General features: G+C 37.4%; 1 protein-coding gene across 3 annotated transcripts; it reads left to right on the plus strand.

Moving 5' to 3' along the window:
* The first annotated feature begins 205 nt into the window (after nt 1-205).
* On the plus strand, nt 206-22,009 carry LOC109864096. Of its 3 annotated transcripts, XM_020444993.1 has the most exons (15): nt 206-1,633; nt 3,103-3,303; nt 3,415-4,114; nt 5,743-6,735; nt 12,587-12,765; nt 13,424-13,640; nt 14,071-14,324; nt 15,882-16,105; nt 16,288-16,444; nt 16,537-16,814; nt 17,483-17,614; nt 19,681-19,908; nt 20,006-20,203; nt 20,508-20,555; nt 20,760-22,009. In XM_020444993.1, the coding sequence occupies exons 2-15, from the start codon at nt 3,120-3,122 to the stop codon at nt 21,639-21,641; spliced, it is 4,674 nt and encodes a 1,557-aa protein (XP_020300582.1). In that variant the 5' UTR covers nt 206-1,633; nt 3,103-3,119; the 3' UTR covers nt 21,642-22,009. The 3 variants fall into 3 exon arrangements, with proteins under 3 accessions (XP_020300582.1, XP_020300580.1, XP_020300581.1); XM_020444991.1 differs by having other exon boundaries at nt 3,103-4,114; XM_020444992.1 differs by lacking the exon at nt 20,508-20,555 and having other exon boundaries at nt 3,103-4,114.
* Nucleotides 22,010-23,396: the final 1,387 nt, after the last annotated feature.

Raw genomic sequence — 23,396 nt, forward strand, 5'->3', positions numbered from 1 at the left:
TCGTACTCATCGTTCTTCTTCAGTGCGTGCCTTATGCGGACACCATAAAACACGTCTTTCTCGTAGAGCGGTTACGTGACATGTGCTCGGTGCAAACAAAATCCAGAAAGAGATAAAGAAACTTAACACATATGTAAAAAAAAGAGTTACTTAAAATAAGAAAGAAAAACTGCCAGGAAGAGAAAGATAAAACAAATTGATAGAAGAACAAATGGGAAAAAAGAGACAAACAGCATGAGGTAGAAAAAGAGAGTGAAAGAGAGAAGAAAAGGAAACAAGACGATCGTGTTCTAAGCAAATTGTCCGCAAAGGGAGCGAGTATTTTACGTACACGTCTCGCGCGAGTGCGTAGCGTTTCGAATTTTGTGTTGCAGTTTAATTATTCATAAGAAGAATAAAAAAGTTAATTGTGGTTATTGTTTCTGCAAGAAAATTATCTTTGAATCGTCTCATTTCACTTGGACTAGCTTGACTCTGTCATTGTTAACTCGAGGCTTAATTTCACTTAACTCAAAGTCATTATCGATTCTGATATCGATCAGTGTCTCCTCTTTTTGACTTGCGCAGCTGATATGTACAATACACATAGTACATACAGCATCTCATAAAACAACTTGAAGAAATAACATCCTAGAGATTCACGAGCATACATGTAGCAAAACCTTGATTGACGCCGTTTGTCCGGTTGAGTCACGCCATTGCAACTCGTCGGTTATGTTACTGAAGTGAACATAGCCGAAGTAAACGTTGAACGCGCGTGTCAAAAATCAAAAGCAAGATGCGAACAAGAATGCCTATCCTGCGGAATCAATGAGCGCGCATCGATCGTGTGTCGCATTTTCGTTAATCATCAACACAAATTTGTCAGTAAACTCAATGGTGTGTCAGAAATACCGCGCGGGATTCGACAAGAACGCGTATCAAAGCTAATTGTTTAAAAGTCGCCGCGAGACTTCAAACGTGAAAACTCGAATCGCCTGAACTAGTTCTCGAAAGAAGCTTCGCTGCCGCGGACTGTGTCTCGCCGGTTGTAATATTTTTAGACGTATACGTGCGCGTCGAATGGCGCGCCACACTGGTTGGTGTGTGACACTCATCGAGAAGAGAGAAATTTGATTTATAAGAAGAAAACAAATTCCTGACGTTTGAATAGGAATTTTTTTCCGATAAGATAACAAACAAGATAAAAAAGAAGAAAAGGACATTGATAACGTGTCTTTTGTTTCCGAGTCGGAAATTTCAATTATTTCAATTATTCAAAAGTAAAATGTTAGAAGGAATTAAGCGAAGGCACAGTGTATAATTAGTGTTACGGTGGACATACTCGTCGGGGTGCTTTTATGCATATGTATATATAATACTTTATCGCTGTACTTTTTGCATGGCGCCTGAACAAGGTCGCAAGCTGTAAAACGACTGTGAGATTGAATAAATTCTTGTGTATTGGTGGCTCTCGTGTGAGTGCCTGTTTTGGAAAGAGAAAAACACGGAAGATGAGACGTTGTTCTTTTTTGCAAATATCAGACATACTACCTGCTGGCCTTTCAGAAACCTTTCTTCAGTAGCGTTGCTACGCCGATTGACTGAGTTTTTCTGAACGGAATGTCTTTGGCGTTACGTTAAAGTGACAAAAGTGAGTATAAAAGTATGTGTGTGTATATGTGTGTATGAGTGTATATAATAAATTATTATACATGTTAATTCTTTTTATGTAAATTTCTTCATTTTAAAATATTACTAGACACATATATATAATTTACGCGAATCTTACAAAAAACAGAGTCAATCCAATTTGTATAATTAATTTAATTTTAAATTACTCTGTATCTTTCATTGAAGACTTACATTTGGATCTCAATATCATTGTAACAACTAAAATACTATTATTTCAGATGACAAGACAATTTATACTGTACAAAAGTATATGCAGAAATATAGAAAAAATTCTTTTGCTGTAGATTTATAGTTCAACTACACTTTATTTTGAAAAGAATTGTATCTATATAAAACAATCTACTTATATACATTCTTACTTTTGAACGTGTTTGTAAACATATAAAACTTTGTAAGTTGTTTATATGTTGTAAAATAGAAACTATTCTAAATCAATAGAAAGTTTAAAATATTGTATGACCACTGCACTTTTTATATAAAGCACTCATTGATGTAAGAAATGACTTCGCTTTGCGTGGAAAATCTTAAACTATGTCGAATCATACATATAGATTTCGATTTGTGTGAAATGTCAAAAACTCATGTGGAATGTTTCAAAATAAAAACTATTTAATGTAAAAAAACTTAGCGCGACTGCACCGAAAACTAAAGACAGAGTGACACAACATAACAAAACAAATTAAAAACTGATCATAGTTAGCAGAATTACTGTCTGCTACTACATACGCACGTCGGTGCATAGTAAGACTCGTTTAGCATCACGCCGTTAATCGCCGCCAACAATTACGAACGATTATGATATGAAGTATCACGTTCTTCCTGTTCAATCGCGTTTTAGTCACTCTTGATGCGAGGTTCGTAAACAATATCTCACGCATAGATACTGTAAATGTGACGCGCAAAGTTTCAGCGACATGGCAAACATATTATTGCACGGTCTTCTACAATACGTACGAAAAGGTGAGCTATCAGGAAGACAAAATCTTTTATTACAAATTTAACCGAGACGATTGTAGAATAGCTCGGGAAGGGCACGCGCACGCGCTAGCCGACAATTTCTGAGATTTCTTATCTTGAGATGAGTTAAGAGAATCTGTGACAAATACATATGGTTCAACAAAAATCTCTTGACATGCTTTATCTAGTCACATAATCTGATCATGTTAGAGGAAGCTAGTAAATTACAATAATACAATTACTAGCTGCATGCGGTCATTTTCCGCTTCATATCGTATTGCGTGATTATTACATTGGTAAAATTTATCAATAAAAATTATCGCAAAATTAAATTTTTATTATATTATATTTGTTTTAATGTTATTAAATATAGACTGAATAATATAAAGTTTTTCTTTTTTTTCTCTTATTTTGCGCAGTAAATTAGCTAATTTGTTTAATCGCGAATTAAGAGTTTTATTATCACCGTAGGTATAAATCGGCGCAAAATGGCGTCCAATGAGGATGGTGATTTGATCGATCTAAGAAACGATGCGTGCGTGCCTCGTGTTATTATTGGCGACTCGACATCCGAAGAACAGGAACATCTGCTCGATGTGTGTCCGCCAAAACTCGAACAAACGCTCTCGTTAACCAGGCGACAAGAGCAAGTGTCGAACAGCAACGACAAAGGTAACATTCTGGTGACACTGGGTCATGATCAAGTGATGCCAATTCGCAAGCGAATTGACGTTGTTTCGTCTGACACGATCAAACGCGTTCGCGACATTACTCGAAATCTAGAGCCGGTGATACCCTATTCGGATATCAACGAGGAAACGCAGCAAAACACGGTAGATCACGCGACTGCCTCAAGCTGTGAATTAACTCAGAGGAAGAATGGAAACGAAAACGAAACGTACGAGGCGCAGGAGATAAGCAATGCCTTCAATTTTCTTGCCGAGCACGACGACGAGGACCAGATGAACACGGGTTTTGATCACGCGAGAAATAACAACATTGATTCGATATCTTTTGTGCGTTCCTCCATCGAGGAGAACGAGAAGGAAGACATGGCCAATTACTTATCCGAGTCGTCCAAGTCTTTGAACGGGGAAACGATCGACAGAAACGACGAGGAAAAGAAGAACAACTTGAATGTTATATCCAATGACGTATATTTGGACAATCCGGCTTTCGAGTTCTCGCCGAACTCATTCTGCGAGGACAGCCCGATAACAAGCAGATCCATTTCCGTCGACTTGGAGTCGCACGCGAGAATTGTGTTTAAGAGAAGCGGTCGGAGTAACGTCGCCTTCGAACGCAAAAACAAAAGACGTTCCCTCCAACATTCTGATTGTAAATCATGGACGGAAAGAACGAGCTTAAACTTGAATCTCAAAGACGGACTTCCTGGTATCGATAGATACAGTAGTCTCATGGAATATCGCGGTACATCATCCACTTCCGACGTCAAATGCGGAGCAGTTAGTTTTCTTATGAGGTACAATTTCCTTTATTCTATTTTTCTGTCAAATTTGTTCATATATTAAAATTAAGAGAGACGAACTCAGCGCTAGGCTCCCAGTTGTTACGCTGGTCGTAAAGTAACGCCCTCTAATCATCTCAGAGAGAGAAAAACCAACGTCTATATGTCTCCTTGTCTTGTTTGTCCGTCTTCTTTTTAGAGTGGTAAGCTAATCATTGTTTCTCGAGCTCATCCGTCTCTTGTTGTATGAGACGGCTGAATATTATAAGAATACTATCTCATGGCACATATTTCTCGCGTAACGCGTAAAACCTATGATTACTTTTAATTATATATATATATATATATATATATGAGCTTGTTCACGAATTTTCGGTAAATCCGTGCGGACGATGTCGTCCATTTTGCTCGCCAATTTTTTCCTTCAAAGTAACCGATAAATGAAGATGTTTTCCAAAGTTTCAGCCCTTAAGATAATAACTCTAGATCGTGACAATTTTTTTAAAGTCAAAATTTTGACAGTTTTTGCTCATTTTAAAAACTATATATCTCGATCCTATTAGTAACGTTTAGAGCGTACAAGATCTCATTTTTTTTGTTTTCGATCAAAGTTTTTGGAGACATTTTTTTTTATTAGGTTCCTTAGAGCCAAAGGATAGTCTCCGATACACACAAAAAGTACGTGAAAAATGATCTATTTTCAAACACGTGCTAAATCGCTCCGTTCCCATCAGAAATAGTTTAGTCTCGGTTATGCTAGTAGACACAATCGGTAGACACAATTCGGAAATTATTGGAGAGAAAAGAACAGCCTGAGTGAGTCTGGATGGAGTTCAAAAATCAATTATAAAAGTCGCAAAAAAACTTCCAAGGGCTTTGTTTACAAGATTGAAATTGGATTTTTAGAAAAAAAATCGGTGATTTCGACAAAAATCACGATTTCTGACAAAAGATGAAAAAAATCTGACTTTATGATCGAATTGTACAGGAAAAATACATGTAAACCTGTTCTAAAAATTGCAAAAATCGCTGCTAATGATACGCGCCAGTAAGCAAATTATCGCTAATATAATAACCAAAATAAGCAATATTGAAAAATCCACAGAGCAGACTAGAAACAATAACAAAGAAAAACCTTTTGTGGAGCGATAAAACATAAGTAGATCTATAATTGCCCAAAGTTTCAGCCATTGGGGGATCTGGAGATCCCAGAGTCGACTTTTGGCCGAGGTGTTTTTTCGCAATATTTTAAAACTAGTTAAGGAGATATACGGAGTTCGCTTATATACGTGATGCAAATATAGCATCCTACATGAATTTAAGAATTGAAATTTCAATTCAAAACTCACCTGTAAAATTTACACGTAAATGTAATAAATTACATATATATGTATATATATATATATTTCCGCAACAAACCTCCAGCGTACGGCTCTTATTACCGTTTATATATTTTGCGTTTAAAATTTCAGAGCCTAAGATTTTTTACTAAAAAATACATTTAAATTATTGTATCATTCATTATTGTATCATTATATTGGCATACAAGAGAAAAAAGAATCATTTTAACAACATTCTGTTAATGGGTTTGCGATTGTCTCACGGAAGCTGACGGAGATTAAACCCGCATATTTGCTTTGCAGGCAGCCGGCGGAAACGGATCAGGCAACGTCGGGCAACATCGAGGACGGTTGCTCCGAAAGTTCTGAAGTGGATTGGTCGTGGGTCGAGGAAGTGGAGTGTCCGCGAGCCTCGGAGTCACTCGTAGCCAACGGCGGTGAACGTGCGGAACGCGAAGAAGAAAGGAGTGCTTCCCCCACTGATGAGAACACGGGGCGCAAGCGCGACTGCGAACATCGCGAAACAGTGGTGAGCCGCAGTGTCGCGATGTCCGTCACTGCGACGGCAAAGTCTCTAGTTGATGTTTCGCTGTGTTCACCTCTCGGCAACGCGCTTCTCGACAATCAAAACTACAGCAACAGTTGCCGTCAACATCGCCGACTACGTAATGATAACAGCAACAATAACGATGACAACGATGACGAGGAAACCATCACGCGCTGCAACGCCACCAACGAGACCGTCGATCGCGAAAATCGCGATCACGGTACGGCGGTCACGACGACAACAGCTACAATTATCACCAGTTCTGTTACGGCAAATTCGTGGATGCGCGCGTCTATGCGGCGTCTACGTCACTTGCGGCTACCTGATGGCACGCAACGCGATGGCAGTAACGACACAACGAATAATAATCGACGAACCGCGCCCGTCTCGGCACCGAATTCCCTGCCAGACATCGCATTAATTGCACCCGAGGTTCTTGCAGCGCAGACCAACAGCAGCGGCACTTCCGGGCCACTGCTGCGACCTTCAAGCGCACCCGCCAGGAACACGGTTATTACCATTAGTGCGGGTACAACGACGCCGCGTCGAACCGGCCGGCAGCTGGCCGGTAGGTTAAGAGGCGCGCGAAATCAAGAAGCATCTTCAAGGCAAGGCAGTCTCGGCTCCACGACTACAGTGAGTGATATCACTGCGTCCGGCACTACCACCTGCTCCAGCTCGTTTGACGGTGGTTCAATTAGTCCAACATTCAGCACGACGATCAGTCCGCGACGTGCTGCATCGAGGAGGTAAGTACAAAATATATATAAACACTTTATAGAGAATTAATTAATTATTTAATTTATTATTAGTATTTCGATTATTATTATTATTGTTGTTGTTGTTGTTGTTATTAGCATTATTTATTATCTATTCTATTATATTTGATTTTATATACATGCAATATATTTCATAAATATAAATTTATTTATTTATTATGAATGAGAGTAAATCTCTTTATAAGCAATCAAAGCAAGAGATTATAAGTAATAATGATAAAATAAATGCTACAATAATTAACCCTGCTCTTAAAATCAAATTAAACGAAAAGAGGAAACTTTAAATGGAACAATTAATTTCTGAAAAGACAAAGTTTTCTTATTTTTGAAGAAAGTGTAAAAATAAACATGCGGCAATGAGAATAAATAAGGAAACAAAGTTTTTTCCATTAAAAAAACGTACATTCTTTGTACATCATTTTATCGTAGTAAAATAAAAAGTGTTAAAGATTAGAGTTTACACTTTAATTTTGTTTGTGAACAAGTTTTCCACGATAAATTGTTTCTGAATTACAAATTTTACAAGAAAAAGTTGCTTATTTTTTTTAAACGGTATAACTTCGTTTAAAAAAATCGTAGAAAAATGTTTCAAATACGGATTTGTTTGGAAAGAAATGAGTTTCACAACTCATACAATTTTGTACCAGGCAATCGATTCCTCTGACCAATGCAACAGTTTAAAGTTGAAACAATGATGATATTTCGAAACCTATAACAGTTGACAATTGGGCACAACAATGCAGTTTTAATACAGATAAAATAACAGTGACTATCAGTAGACGTCGACGATGTGCGATGATCGGTTGCGTCTCTATGACGTTCGTGCAGTAAAATTAGTCTAAAGTAAGTTTTCATAATATTTTTTGGAATGTAGTATCTGTAGTTTGTTTATATATGTTATCTAGTTTGACTTTGATATTTTTGTAGTTTAATAATTTAAATTTTTGTTAAATTAGTTTTTTTTCAAATTTATTAATTTTGTAGGGAGTATTTGTGAGAAATTTTTCAAAGATTAAATTTATATGATCAAGGTAGATTGACACTTCTTGTTTCAACTCACGTCGATTTTAGGTTATTGTCATGCTTCAATTTGTTATGATATAATTTGCATGGAAATTATTTATTATTGTTACACAGAGAGAACGGTTTCTTTAGATTTAACAAATTTTGTTAACTCCAAACAAATTATTTTATAGGAATAGTCCAAACAATCTTGATTTTGAACTAAACAATTCCGATTGTTTGAATTTCAAACAAAGTATCTTGTTAAGTTAAATAAATCTAAAACTTCAATACAACAAACTTTTTCGCGGCTTGCGCCCTCACACAACTTTGAGATTTTACTCGAAGTAATCTTTGGAGGCCTCGATTATTAGCTTACCAATCAACCGATAAACTCCATTGAAAGAGACTGGATCTGAAAAAATCCTAAGGTGATAGCGAGATTCGAACTCGAGACGTATTTCGCAGTCTCTGCACTCAGTCCGCAAGACTACTTGTTCCTTACTAAAAAATGTGATTATTTTTATCTACTTATTTCCAAGCTATCCTATACGCATTTCATTTATTATTTCTTTAAATTATTATTTTATTAAAAATATTGCAGTGCAATGTATCTGCAACAATGGATAAAAATATTTCTTTTATTATTATTAAGTATTTATTATTCTTATAATTTAAAGTACATCTTTACAACGCGAAATTTTTTGTCTCAAACAATGCTATATTTAAATCAAATATATTTTANGTTATATTTATGTTACAAAATGATTTTTTTCATTAAATAATGCTTATTAAAACCAAATAAAATATTATTTTGTTGGAATANATTACTTCAAACATTTGTATTGTTTCCGTCAAATAAGTTGATTTATTTTAACATAACAATATAATTTTCATTCAACAAAATTGTTGTTTGGTATAAAATTATGTTGTTTGAATGCAACAAATATGAGTCAAACAAATCGGATTATTAAATTTAAAGAAACCGTTCTCTCTGTAGTTATGATAGAAAATGTAAAAATTGTTTCAATCCAACTCAGTCTTCCCTATTCGCAATACGACTGTGTTCTGGTACTGTGTTCCAAGACAACAGTTATATTATGCGGGAGAGGTCGATGCACTTAATTCTTTATGCATATATACTTGTTTTTCCCACGCCATCTCTTTACGGCTAGTAGTCCTATTGATCATGACGGCAAACTTGGCTTTTTGCCGCGCGTATAAGCTCATAAATTCAAATTCATCTTAATCTGTGTATAGCAGGTTGCTGATTTTGATTTATATGCGCGCATAAATTTGTGTATATCTCAAAATGTAGATTATATATACATATATTTCTTTTAGTGCGTTCAACTGTCGCATTTAATCGGCTTAAAAATTGAGGTGTAATTAAAATGAGAAGGAGATCTTTCCGAAAACTCTCCGCGAGCTCGTTGATGCGGAAAATAACGTTTTATCGGAGAACTTCAATGATGCTAGTCACATACGTATTCTGACGATCAAAGAAAAGGATGAAATTATCCTCGGGAGAATATCATTAATCCGAGAGAAGATAAAAAATCACATCTCCTTTTTTGTGCGGAGAATCTTCTTATCGTGCGGAAGACGAGAAAAGCGATCTCTACTTCCGCGCTGACATCTTTCGCTTTTTGTTGTTTATGTGCACGGAACGTAAATCTTTTGCTGCCTTTGCACAATCCAATTCAGCCATTTTCGCGTCCTTTGTTTTTCGAAGAGCACCGTGTGTTATATTCGCGTTTTCACACTGTTATATCGACGATCATAAATTTTGGTTGCTTTACCGTGTCAAAAATGCCGACATTATTATTATTATGTCGTTTTTATTCGGCAAAGCTCAGTGCAACTAACGACTTCTAAATGCCCATTGATGACTTCAAAGTGCACGTTTTTCATTCGGATGTCCGAAATGAGTGAAATTCTCTTTCTTTTGTTAATTAATTGGAAGTTTCTTGGAAATTATTTAGATTAGGGGCTTCCTCATCGATTTTAATGAGCTTGAAATATGTTGTTATAAGGACGTTATTCTGAACAACTTTTCCCTACACATGTTACCGCCGCTCGGCTCTAGTTTTCGAGTTTTTTCCAAAAAAAGTTTCACAAATTAATTCTTCGTTTTTTAACATCGTGTCGATTTCTGAAGTAAATATGTTGTTTGTATAACACGTGTAGGCAGGAGGAGAGGCTCCACTCCTCCCGCTGCTCCCTTCTCGAGGAAAAATAGAAAACGACTTCCGATTGCATGTTGCTTCATGTCGATAGTATGTACGTGGTTTTTAGCGTATACGATAAGTTTAATTACGTATTAGATAAAGTTTAATGTTAACAAATATATATATTTATTCTATTAATATTCTAAAACCTTTTTATTACTGTTAGATGTCATATTAATAATTTATACAAATATGTAATGTACATATTTTATTAGTATGAATAAATATCATGTCTTGTTACAAAATTACATGGCTGCATTTCGATATTCACTGCCAGTACTAAAAATCTACTTCACGTCACATGTGCTATAGATTTCCAGTACGGGCAGTAAATATCGAAACGCTGCCTAACATCGAAAAGCGTTGCCATACGTAACAAGCGCGTTACGTACGTTGCCTCGTAGCCGACTTAGTGGAAAGGAGACGGAACATATTATGTCTGCACTCTTCCATGAGCTGAGCGTGACGTCACGCACACGGACGCGGCTCTCGCTTGTATGCGTACGAGAGCATCGAGAGAGTGAGCTTCCACCAGCCCCCACTACTTTGATGCTCTCGTTGCTGTCCTGCACGATCTGGCATCTGACCAGTGATCAAAGATCGAGCCGGCTAGCACCGAGAGCACCGAGAGCACCGAGGTAGTGGGAACCACTGGGAACACGCACACAAGCGAGAACGCCGCTGTGTGCGTGACGTCACGCGGTAGAGAAGGTAATTTACTATTGGTGGGAGGAGTACGACGCGAGTCGTACTTCTCTACTTCTTTATATAGAACAAAAATAGTAATATTGTTCCGAAACTTTGAATTGCCATATCTCCTAAACCAAGGCCGCCCTCGCGAAATTTTTTTAGATAATTACTCAGTATGACTTGCCCTACATACTTAAAACACATCGAAATCGGTGATGCGTGACCTAATGCATATTTATCGTATTTTATTTCTACCTTTGATTCAAAGATTTCTACGTTAATTCTAACCTTAATACGTTTTAATAGTTTAAAAGTCCCACTTTTTAGTCATCGTCGCGGGGCCTAAGTTGCATATATGTTGGATACAGTTTTCTATCAGCGTGAAGGTAGCTACTAGCAATCCATACTTATATAATCAAAGATATATAATATGTATGGAGAGTTAAAAATCATAGTGATTGTAAGTCACAATGTAGCTATTATGAGTAAACTGATATTTTGCGTCTGTTGTTTAAAAAACTTCTAGAGACATATATAAAGTTTCAAAAACATATCTACTCATCAAACAATTTCTGACTACGCAGACCTTGGCAACAGAAACTATGTGCAGAATCGCTACAATACGGAAACATGCTTTCGTGCTGCCAAAACTGTTAGCACATAGAGACAAAAAACGCAACAACTCTATTGGCAAATACATGAGAGTATTGCGGCCAAAACGCTTCCATATATGTTAGTGAAATTGACAACAAATAGATAGTCGATAGTGTTGTGCAGCAATTTTAAGATAGAATTAAGTAGTAAGGCCATTGAGCAATGTGATGAGACATCACTGTCATTGCTCAATGACCTGGTTAGGTTGCGGGGCAACAGCAGTTCTAGGAAGAACTGCTGGTTGCCACAGGGTGCGACACATCGCCGCATTGTCCGAAATGCAACTAATTTAAAAAAAATTTTTTTTAAATTATTATTACGGATCCTTCATATATGGGATGCAAAATTAGCATCCTATATAATTTAAAGAATTGTAATTTCAATTCTAAGAACTCACGTGAAAAAAATATTACACGTGAATACATATACATATATATGCATTCACATATATATATACTCACATTTCCGCACAACACCCTGCGAACGGCTCTGCATGAGCTCTTATATTCATATATTAGTTTAAAAACTATAGAGCCCGAGAGTAATCTCTATTAATCACTATTGTTAAATTTTACTCTAACAATCTAGTAATAATTTCCGAACACTTAAAGATAAAAGATACAGTACAAAACGTTTCCTCTTCTGTCTTACAAACATTTATATTTTAGTCCCCGTATGCTCTAAATTTAGCTTAGAATAAAATAAATAACATAATCTTCTGATACAAGATTTGAAGATTAAATCCAGAGTAGTCATTTGCTAATAAAATTTCAATGGCAGTTTTTAAATTATCTTAGTGAAAGTTTAGATGAGATAATAAGATTGCTCTGTCTACAATACTATAAATAATCTTTACTGATAAATCATCAAAGTTTTTTAAATCGATAAAATATTAATAAACTTTTCTCGTATAATTTTCTTTGTAATGAATTACAGAATATTTTATATCTCTCGCGCGTAAAAGTTTTAAAATTTAGTTTACAATTTAATCCTTCGTGGACTGACATAGTCTCTCAGACTTATTCAAAAATTGCGCATCGGTGTCTCTAGTAAAAATTAGTTTTTTTTCAATTTGGTTTTTTTATCGACTCAGAATTGTTTAAACTTTCAATTTAAAAACAAAAACCTAGTAGACATTTTTGAAAGTCAGTTTACGAAAGGTTAATGTGTCAAATATAGATAATTGCTGTGAAATCTATAAAACTGATTTTTCATAATTGCGCATCTTTTCTCTGTGTTCCAAGAACATGCGAAAGGCAAAGAGACGTTGGTAGGCACAACAACAGGAACGAGGATGACGACGAGGACGATAATCCTCTGGGAAAGTGGCCGCACGCTCTCAGCTCGAGCTTCGCGTGTCTCGGGTGTACCCTGGGACTCTTCAACATCAGTAGATTTGCTATTCTTAGTATACAGTTTGGAGGTAAGCTCGTCGACCGTGAAAGCAGTCGTGAAAATAAAACCGTCCAAGTTCAAGTAAAGTTTTTCCTTTGTGCCTCGCTCAGCGAGAAAAGTTTATTAATATTTTGTCGAATATAAAGCAAAAGATCAAGAAAACTTCGACGCGCATACATACATCAGATCTTGCATCCGTAATTCTCTCGAAACAGGAGGCTGAAAACAGCCTCTTCTTTCAGCGGGATCAGATTTTAGTGTGTTTTCAGCACGCAAGAGCACGACCTTTTGCTGTACGACTGACAAAGTTTTATCCATATCTGATATTCGAAAGTGCAAAGCCAATTCGACGAGGGAATTTCATTTTCACATAATTGCAGATTTCTCTTGCCGTAATAAAACACAAAGAAATAAATTTTGTTGCAGTAGGCCGATATAATGATTTATGCTTGTTGATGATAATGACATCGAAATACCGCTATGTGCACATTTTACAAGAAGCCAATAATTATATAGTTTAACGTTATTTCTGAGAGACAATAATTAATTTCTGTCGGAGAAATGTCTGATTAGTCACGTTCGACGAGATGATGACGTTCTTACAATCACAAACAATCCCGAGCACTTTCTTTGTCTTATACCGCGAGTTACTTTATTTAATGCGTGTTTGTTTTTTTTTTTTACAGCAAATTTTATCGTACAGTTTCTGATGTTGTCTGTCATACTGGGCATCCCGTTATTAACGTTGCAAGTATGCCTTGGACAAAGACTAGCCGCGGGCTCTGTAGATATGTGGAGAATATCGCCTCTCTTTCAAGGTGTCGGGATAACTCTACTCACCGCACAGGCTTTCATCGGCATCTATAGTATAGTCGGTGTTTCGTGGATGTTTGTATATTTCAGGTACACTATTCAATGTTGTCTCTCTAAAAATAATGGATATATTTATACGTTTATTTAAATCTAAGGAAATGATTTACACAGAAAAACTGATAGTTGTGATTGGCTGTAGAAAATCGCTTAACTGATGACAACAGTTTTTATTGCAAATATTTTTAAACAAACTGAGTTTTATTAAAAAATTAGAACATTGAAAATTGTTCGTATTAATAGATTTAATTTATTCTTTTTCTGCACTAAGACAAAAAAGTTGAATATCTGTCTCGAATAATTTAGAGGAAAAATTATATTATAATTTATATTTTTAGTGGTGATGATAGTGGTATGTGTGTGTGTGTGTGTGTGTGTCTTGACTCGTTCCATCATACATAACGGAATAACGTCATACCATGTTGATCAAGTGGAACAAAACGCGTGGTATCGTTGATTGCAGAGATTCATTCATAACGAAGCAGGATAAGTATCGATGGGCGGAGCCATTTCTTCTATATCGAGACGACAATCGTCCCACGCACAACTCTACCACTTTTTACAAATTGCACGAAACTGTTCCGGATTACTTCAACGGTGCTGTACTACAAAGACATCATTTAAACGAGACCGATCCGAGTGTTATTACGTTGAAGTTTCAAGTGGCCTTCAATCTAGCCGTTGTCTGGATGATCGTCTTTGTTTCACTTAGTAAAGGTAAATTTTTCAAGAAGAGAGATATATTATACCCAGCAAACATTTTGGTTACAAAACCATATCTGTCTGTGTCCTCAGTAGGATACGGTTTGTTAACCATGTCTGTCAACATGTGAAATGTCAAAATGCGACCAAAATGATAACAGAGTCTGCCACAAGCAAAGCGAAGCCAAATTATCGCCAAAGTAAAGCTAAAATCCGGAATAGGTTTGGTCATTGTCTGTTGGCGCCAAATTGCAAACAGTCCGCACGTATATACGAACAGACCTGCTTGGCGTTTGGTGGCAATCTGTCGTCAACGCGTTTAACAGATCGACCCGACTTTTATTGGAAACAGATTTCTGGTTCACAATTTTGCGAACTGTTTGGTCACAGTATTGCTAAAAGCAGATCTGCTTGCAATCGACCATCTATTTGTTATTAATTTCACTGACATATATGGAATCGTTTTGGCTGCAATACTCTCATGTATTTATCAACAGAGTTGTTGCGTTTTTTCTTTCCGTATGCTAACAATTTTGGCAGTGTTTCCGTATTGTAACATTTCTGCAAACAGTTTCTGTTACCAAGGTCTGCGCCGAAATTGTCAAAAACAGAAATTGTTTGCTGGGTATATGTATACACAGGGTGTCTAACAACGAACTATAAAGCCGGCGTGTGTAGGTAAATCGAGTTATTCTGAACAGAAAAGTTATTTACCGTTTTGCAAACTTTGCAGTAGTTATTAAAATATGAATTAATAAATGTGAGCCAATGAGAGCGCGGGAAGTGATGATCGGACTCTATAGGCGTGCACAATTATCAGCTCTACTCCTCGCTCGCCGCTGCTCGCTGCGTACTGCCGAATAGCGTCCGATCGCAAGAAACTGAATCGTGCCGTGCTTGTTTGTTTACTCCGCCTCTCGTTACTAAGACTTTACATGAGAGAAGCCATTTTTCTTTTCATTTGATAATCCTGCACGCCTATAGAGTCCGATCATCGCTCTCTCATTGGCTCACATTTATTAATTCATATTTCAATAACTATTGCGATTTTTTCAAAATGGTAAATAACTTTTCTGTTCAGAATAACTCGATCTACCTACACACGTTGGCTTTATAGTTCGTTGTTAGACACCTTGTGTATACATATATACCCAGCAAACAATTGTTTATTTCTTCTTATAATTTCTTCGAGCCGTTGCTATAATATTGACTTAATTTAATTAATTTTATTTGTTAATTTATTGTTTTTTTAACAAACTTGTCAGTCTTTTGTAAATACTTCACCATATTTGTTGATGTAATAGAATTTAACTGAAGAGGACTTGAATTACAAGTCGAAACGTTTTGATAAAAACACACGTAGTTTAATTATTGCCAAATACCCTGTCATTGATTCCAATCAGCCGTCAATATACGATATTAAATTTGGAGATATATAGTTTTACATGATAATTAATAATTATTTAATTTTTTTGTACTCATAAAAAATTTACTTTTCAAATTTATTGTTTTTTTTGTTAGAGTTTATATCAAAACCTTTAACTTCTATTGTTGTTGTTTGTTTACACCAAGGGCTAAGATCTTATGGAAAGGTTGTGTACGTTTTTACATTGGTGCCTGTATTCGGCATGTTAGTCCTCTGTACAAAACTGCTCTGGCTCACCCCGTCGGATTCGATAAACCAACTTTTCCCCGCCACTGTCTGGGGCGAATTCTTCATAAACGGGAATTCATGGGTAGCCGCCTCAAATGAAGTGTTCCTCACATGGGGCTTGCTCGGTGCGGCCGTTATGCAGGTATTTTTTATTAACAAGATAATAAAGTAACAATTGTTGTTTTATGACGATATGATTCATTTAGCAGAATAGTCGTAATGATAATATAATTAGCGTATATTTTAATATTGTTTTGTTGAGTTTAGTAACATTGAAATAACATTAAAATACGTAGCGACTTATTAAAGTATGGCCATTTTCAGATAGCGGCTCATAACAAGCACAAACATCTTCTGCAACGAGACACTTGTCTCGTGGTGATTCTAACATTCGTGGTTCTCGTTCTCGCAGCCTTCTTAGCGAACACTTGCGTACAGATCCTCAGGCATCATGGTTACATCTACACTATTAGTTCGTTCGGTAAAATATAGTTTTATATATCATCTCGAGCGCAAAACAGATGAGTAACAATATTGTATCCGCGTACATGATCATGTTTTTTTGGAACGCAGAGAGAATATCAGGATATACATTCATGAGACTTGCCAACCAACCAGTACCGGGCAGCTATAGTACACCGGAGAGATTCATGTCCCACGCGTCGTTCCTCCTCGGCGAGCGTGTAACTCGACCAGGCGTGGACACGAGCACTGAGTCCGGATACCAGGTGTTACGGCTAGCCACTGAATTGGTCCCCGCGACGCTGGCATTGTTGGGTACCGAACAGGTGTCTCCGTTTTGGGCAGTCCTGTTTTATTTCATTCTCATCTTATTTGGGATTGCGCAGCAGGTATACAGGTTTCTTGCTATCTAGCAAATGAAAAACTATGAATGGTTGTTTGATATACAGAATGTCCGACAATTACTTTAACATCTCTCGTAGGCAGATAGGAGTAAAACTGAATTGAAAAGTCCCATTTTGCGAGATTCGCAATAATTACTGAGATCTTAATTAACAAAGATCAGCGAATAAGCATGCATCGGGCTGTCTTACGCGCGTAAGATAGCCCAGCGCGCTTCGCGCGGTTATCCTTTATTATGTATATGTTATAGTATACGGTGTTATATTAGCTCTTCCCATACGTTGCTACGGGTAACACCGTAAGCGCGCGAAGCGGGCTGTCTTACGCGCGTAAGAAGCGACAGTTCAAAGCATGCTTAAATCTTTGTTAATTAAGATCTCGGTAACTATTGCAAATCTTGTAAAATAATATAGGACTTTTTGACTCAGTTTTACTCCTACTTGCCTACGAGAGATGTTAAAGTAATTGTCGGACACCCTGTATAAATATACTCAAAAAAAGTAAAACAAAGTATTAATTACAAGTCAAAATGTTTGAAGAAAAACACTGTAATCACGGATTATGTTTGTTTACAGTTTACTTTATAACTCTAATTAGCGTCTTTTTTTTAATTGAAGAAGAATATTTATATGTTCGAGTTTCGATGTGGTTCCAGTTGGCGATCTGGCATTGTGTTATAACCGGTATAATGGCGATCAATACGAAGATGATGAAACTCTGGGAAACTACTATCACGTTTTTTAGCTGTGCTTGTGCCTACATATTCGGACTGCCGATGGCTACAGAAGTATGTACTGAATTCTTTGTGTTTTAAATAAAAAACAACGATATGCATGATAAATAATGTTTAATAATATTTATATTGTTAATTATGTATACGCAATGAGAGATTACCGCGTCTTAATATTTTTTTCGCATTTTACTACTACATATTATTATTAAGTAATGTGGATACATATCTGTCCTGTTGTCTCTGCCATTGTGTATTAGTCTCTAATCGTTCTTATCAGATAGAGACCTCGTTCTTGTTTATCGAGAACCGTCATCGCGTTATCAGCGTGAGTATTAGTTTGCGCTGTTTTACACAAAGTTACACAGTATCACAAGTGCAGTTGTATCATAAAAGAAGATGAGTAACGTTCACGCGATAGTACGTCGTAGCGTGCCCTGTTATTTTTGCAATGAATTTTTGGAGGAAAAGTATTTAACAGATCACGTGACGCATTGCGCAGCAGTGCTGGAGGAATGTCCCAACAAATGCGGGGTTTACGTGCCCCGTGGAAATTTGAACGGACATCAGAAATCGTGCGACAACACAACGTCGTCAAAGAGAAACGATCAGCTGAGGAATATCCAAGATTCGGTGTGGAAAGAAAAAGTGTTTTCGGTTTTAACGTTGTTGCGCTTAGCGATTGATCAGGCGGATAAAGATCGGATTCGCTTGCAGGACGATCTGTCCAGAAACTTAAGTTTGTTACACTCTCAGCAAGAATCGCTCGTTGCGTTGCGAGCGAGCTTCGCGGAAGCGATCGAGGAATCGCGCAGTAAAAACGTGGCGCTGAGTCAGAGATTGACCGACGTGGAGATGATAACTGACAACATACAGCATTGCACCACTTTGAGTCTTCAGCAGATCTCTGAACAGCTGAAGTTGCTCGAGACGGAAATGGCTGACGAACAAAGCGACTACAAACATGAACCGGGCGACTGGTACAAGGAGTTGAAAGATTTGAAAACCTTTGTCGCTAAGGAGAGCGTACGTGCGAGCGATATATGGCAAGAACACACGCAGCGTATCAATGATTTGAAATTAGAGTTAGAGATGAGATGCAAGAATTCGAAGGAAGTGACGTTGAAGCACGACACACTGTCGGAAAAGGTGGACAGTTTGTCAGAAGAGATTCGCAAGCATTCCAAAAACTTGACTAGACAGAAATCGGACATAAAAGGTCTAAAATTCCAAATAAAAGAGAATCTGAAGTATATCGAGGAATTAATCGCAGAGAATTACAAATCGGAACCCTTATCCAATTTGTACTCTCACGAAAGCGCGGAAATCGTCTCGACGAACGGTCGCATTATATGGCGAATCGACCGTTACCGGGAAAAAATGAGCGACGCGAAAGAAAACAATTGCGTGCTTTACGGTCCGGTATTTTGCAACAAGGAATACGGTTACACTTTGAGAATGGAGTTGTTTCTGAACGGCAAGGGCCAGTGGAAAAACCGCCACGTTATCGGGTGCTTGCGCGTGGAAAACGGCAAATGGGACCCTCTGTTGGACTGGCCGTGCGTGCTCCAAGCCGCTGTGATTCTTCGAGATCAAGACAATCCTGCAAACGACATTAGAAAATTCGTAAAGACCATAAGACGAGACAAGAATAATTCAAACGAACCTGATAAGGAATCTGGCTTATATATGTTTATTCCTCATACTACACTGACCAGATACTCTGGTTATACGAAAAATAACATTATATTTTTGGATATACAAGTGAGGGACGTGAGAACGAGCGCCTCGACGGCGTCATTAGTAGCTTGATGAACGATCGCATTTTTGATGTTAACGACAAATTCGATGACAATAACAAATAGTAATAATTTTATTACCAAAAATAATATTAGTAATATAATCATTTGTTTATGATGCTAATATGTTGCGAAAACTTCTCCATTTTTTTAAACGTAATTATTGTATAGTAATTAATTTAATGATTCTAATGCGAATATTGATATTTCTAATAATACTCGCTATTCTTAAGTGTGACACAATAGTTTTTTTAATATAAAAATATAAGTTATTATATTTTAAAAATATGAGTTATTATATTTTAATTTTTGCTGTGCTTTCAGTTAGGAATTTATGTTGTATACTATTTGGACTACACTATTGGAGGTGTATGGTGGATAATCGTCCTGTATCTCGTGCAAATTGGCGCTGTGTTTGCGGTCCGCGGACGTCCGCACACCGGTGAAGCGGTCGTCGCCGAATTGTTCCCACCGACCGGTCGGTATCTCAGATACTGGGCTGCTCCTCTGTTATCATTCATTTGGAACGTCGTTCTCCCAGTCACTTTATTTGTAAGCGAAAATTATTTACAACTTAGACGCTATGAGTTCTCGCAACGAATTACACCGCCACGCGGAGCATACGTCATCGTTAATGCATGTTCCGTAGGTTCTCAGTATCATAATATTCAAGGGCAGTGGCTTTCGAGAGCTATATTCTTATCGTCGCACAAGCAAAGATTATTGGGCTGTGTGGGCGAGGCAACTTGGAGCGGCGATTCAGCTGATACCGATTCTTATGATACCGGCAGTGGCTATCGTACAGACATGTCGATACTTGAACAACGGACCGCCCGATATATTCGACGTAAGTGTTGTTCGTTTATCAAAAACTGAACTTTCCTCTCTTTAAAGCATTTTAAAAATGAACTGCAATAACAAACTTGGGCGCGTAAATAAAATCAACCACAAAAATATCTAATCTAAAACTAACTTGTCAAATGATAATGAGATAACTCTAGATTGTTATTTTTAATCATTACATACTTTCTGTATATCTCTTTATTGACACAATCCTACGTGGCACAGATTACTTTGTAAGTTCTTGTAACACACGTTATTAATCACTAAATAAATTCATTTTTTACACTTTCTGTTCTTGCTGACAACAGAATGAACAGATGGAAGTAACAGTTAATCACTGCGAACAGTGTAACGGCGTAAGTTTCCATAAATCATTAATTAATTAGCGACACTATACACTGCGTCAAAAACGACAAGCTCGAGTGTGTATATACTGTATGTGTGTGTGAGTGTGTGTGTTTGCCTAATTTCCACTGTGGAAATAATAATAGGTATATGGTAATAATAATACGTAAGGATAATATGCCATATGGTATTCGTAACAATCTGTTTTTTTGCAGAGAATTCAGTTGCTTTATCGGCCTCCGCTAGAGCCGGATGATTCTCGGGATGCGCAGACTCAAATCGGTAACGACATCAACGCCAGCTTGCACGGCAACGGAATCCTTCCCACCGCGACTACGGAAATACCGTTCGAAGATCCGCCGCCGAAGTACACTCCACCACCGAGCTATACCACGGCAACCGGTGTGAGAATTGCGAAGATGTTGCGGCAGAGCTTCCGACGTAGTGTGCGGAGGATCGCGAACGTGTTGGGAGAGAGTAGCGCGCCACGACCGAGACCGGCGTTACAGCCGCCGCCGCCAGATTACGCAACAGTGCTAGTAGAGATGAACCAAAGTGGCGGTGTGTCGCGCGATCATGTCGCTATTCACGTGTCGCCGGCCGAGTCGCGGCCGGACGTGACAAACACCGGTAGCAATAGACAGAGATCAGCGGACATATCGGCCGAGCGTCGACATCATCGTCCAAATACTATTGATCGCACTAGCAGGATCGGCATTGAGGAAAGATCGCGCGCAATCGAGCGCACATACTCGACCCTCGATCGTAGTCGTCGATTGTACGCAAACACTGCGAATCTGACGGCCGCTGACGTGGCGAATTTGCTTCGCAGCAGTATACGCAGAGGCACTGTGAGAACACAGCAATCTCTGTGCCAGAGCTTCTGCCACGAGGAATCGACCACAGCGGCGTCCGTCGAGAATCTAGTCGAAGCCGCTGCGCCCATCGGCGAAGACTCCCTGATCCTGTCGAAGGACGCGTCTCTAGTCTCCGGCAAACAGGTCAACGACCGTCACCCTTTTGACGGCGACGACGACAAGAACGGCGATGAGAAGAAGACTGCAAGCGAAATGGAGAGTTCCGTTTCTGTGATATAGATTGCATATACCTGGCATTTTGCGGTCATCAGCTACAACTTCGGTCTAATGATTTTGCTATTCTAAACTTATGTAATTTTAATTATTAGATTATGTTTTCGAGAAAACAATTTTTGCTCCCGAAAAAAGTTTTTGTTGCCCGGAGTTGCACCTAATTGCGATGTCATTGCAATTTGCTCAACAATGCTCCAAAACGCTTGGATCTTTTCAACATTGGGACATTAATTGGTTCTACTATGAGCCTGAGTAATTGCGCTTATTACTATATTAGTACACTTGTGTTCTTTCGCGTGGTTTTAATATTTATTTTTTACAATATATATTCCCGAGAAAAAATTGATTAGATCTAATTTAAATCTAACGAGATAAAAAAATGGAAAAATAGATCTAATTAGATCTCAATTAAATCTAAATAGATGTAAAGTAGATCTAAATAAATAAAAAATAAATCTAAATAGATATAAGTAAATCTATGGAAATTTACACTTTTATTTATTATTAGATCTACTCTTGATCTACTCAGATCTATTCAGATCTGCTCAAATCTAAGTAAATCTGAGTAGTTTTAATATAGTATAGATCTGAGTAGATCTAAAGTAGATTTAATAATATATAAAAGTGTAAATTTAATAGATCTACTTATATTTAATTTGGATCTAATTAGATCTATTTTTCCATTTTTTTATCTCGTTAAATTTAAGTTAGATCTAATCCATTTTTTCCCGGGTTTCTGCTTACAATAGAGAAAATGAATTTTTTTCATTTTAAAGTAAAGTTTCTTTTTGCATGTAGTCTAATGCATTTTGATGAAAATATTTTTAATCTTCGAACATATAAATATTACTTTCGGGACTATCATAAGTTTTATTTTTTTGAATCCCAACGCGATATTTTTTTTTAATAAACAAATAAACTTACAGGGTCGTAAACGAACGACATGTGCAGTTGATATCGAAAGTACACATGAAATTGCATCAATAAATCTTAAACAATTGGCCGCGTTTGGCAAAATTCAGCGCATTCAGTGCTTAGTGTCTGTGAATTGGTCTATTCTTCTGTTGCAAGTATATGCCAACGATAAGTAATAATCACAAATCGCTTATCAATAAGGATGCGTTTGATTTGAGCGTTTTCTCGCTTTAAGCGCTTAAAAGCAGTGCTCTTATCTTTCTAACTTTAGCGTTATAGGGCGCTTTCCAGCTATGTACACAGGCGACACTATGTAACACAGTGTCCATTAGAGTGTGAGAAAGAGCGTATCAGTGTGTCTCACTCACACTAGTGGACATGGTGTTACATAGGCTATGTTTCAAATAATCTACTGCCATCGCTGGCAGCACTTGCAAACATCGTTCTAAAATGTGTAATAGCACGCTATGGCAGTGCTGCAAAAGCATAATGACGTCATTAATATTTTCGTCACTTCCTGCTGCGACTACAGAGGTGAAGCAGCTAAAGCATTAAAGATGGCGACTACCATGGAACAATTGACGCTAATTGATGTGGAAAATAATATCAAATACAATTTAGCCATATTAGCAGAAGACGCTGAGAAAGAGTCACATCCCAGCAAACACAAAGTAACAGTTACGTAACATTAATGTTATAATTTCTCACTCAACAATGTAACTGCTACGTACAAGGCATGTTACATTGCAGTTACATCATTGAGTGGGAAATTATAACATTAATGTTACGTTACTGTTACTTTGTGTTTGCTAGGATATTTCTTTAATGTGATTTTCAAATTCATTC

Source organism: Pseudomyrmex gracilis, unplaced genomic scaffold (genome assembly GCF_002006095.1).
Source record: "Pseudomyrmex gracilis isolate BER0280 unplaced genomic scaffold, ASM200609v1 scaffold_17, whole genome shotgun sequence".
Lineage (NCBI taxonomy): Eukaryota > Metazoa > Arthropoda > Insecta > Hymenoptera > Formicidae > Pseudomyrmex > Pseudomyrmex gracilis.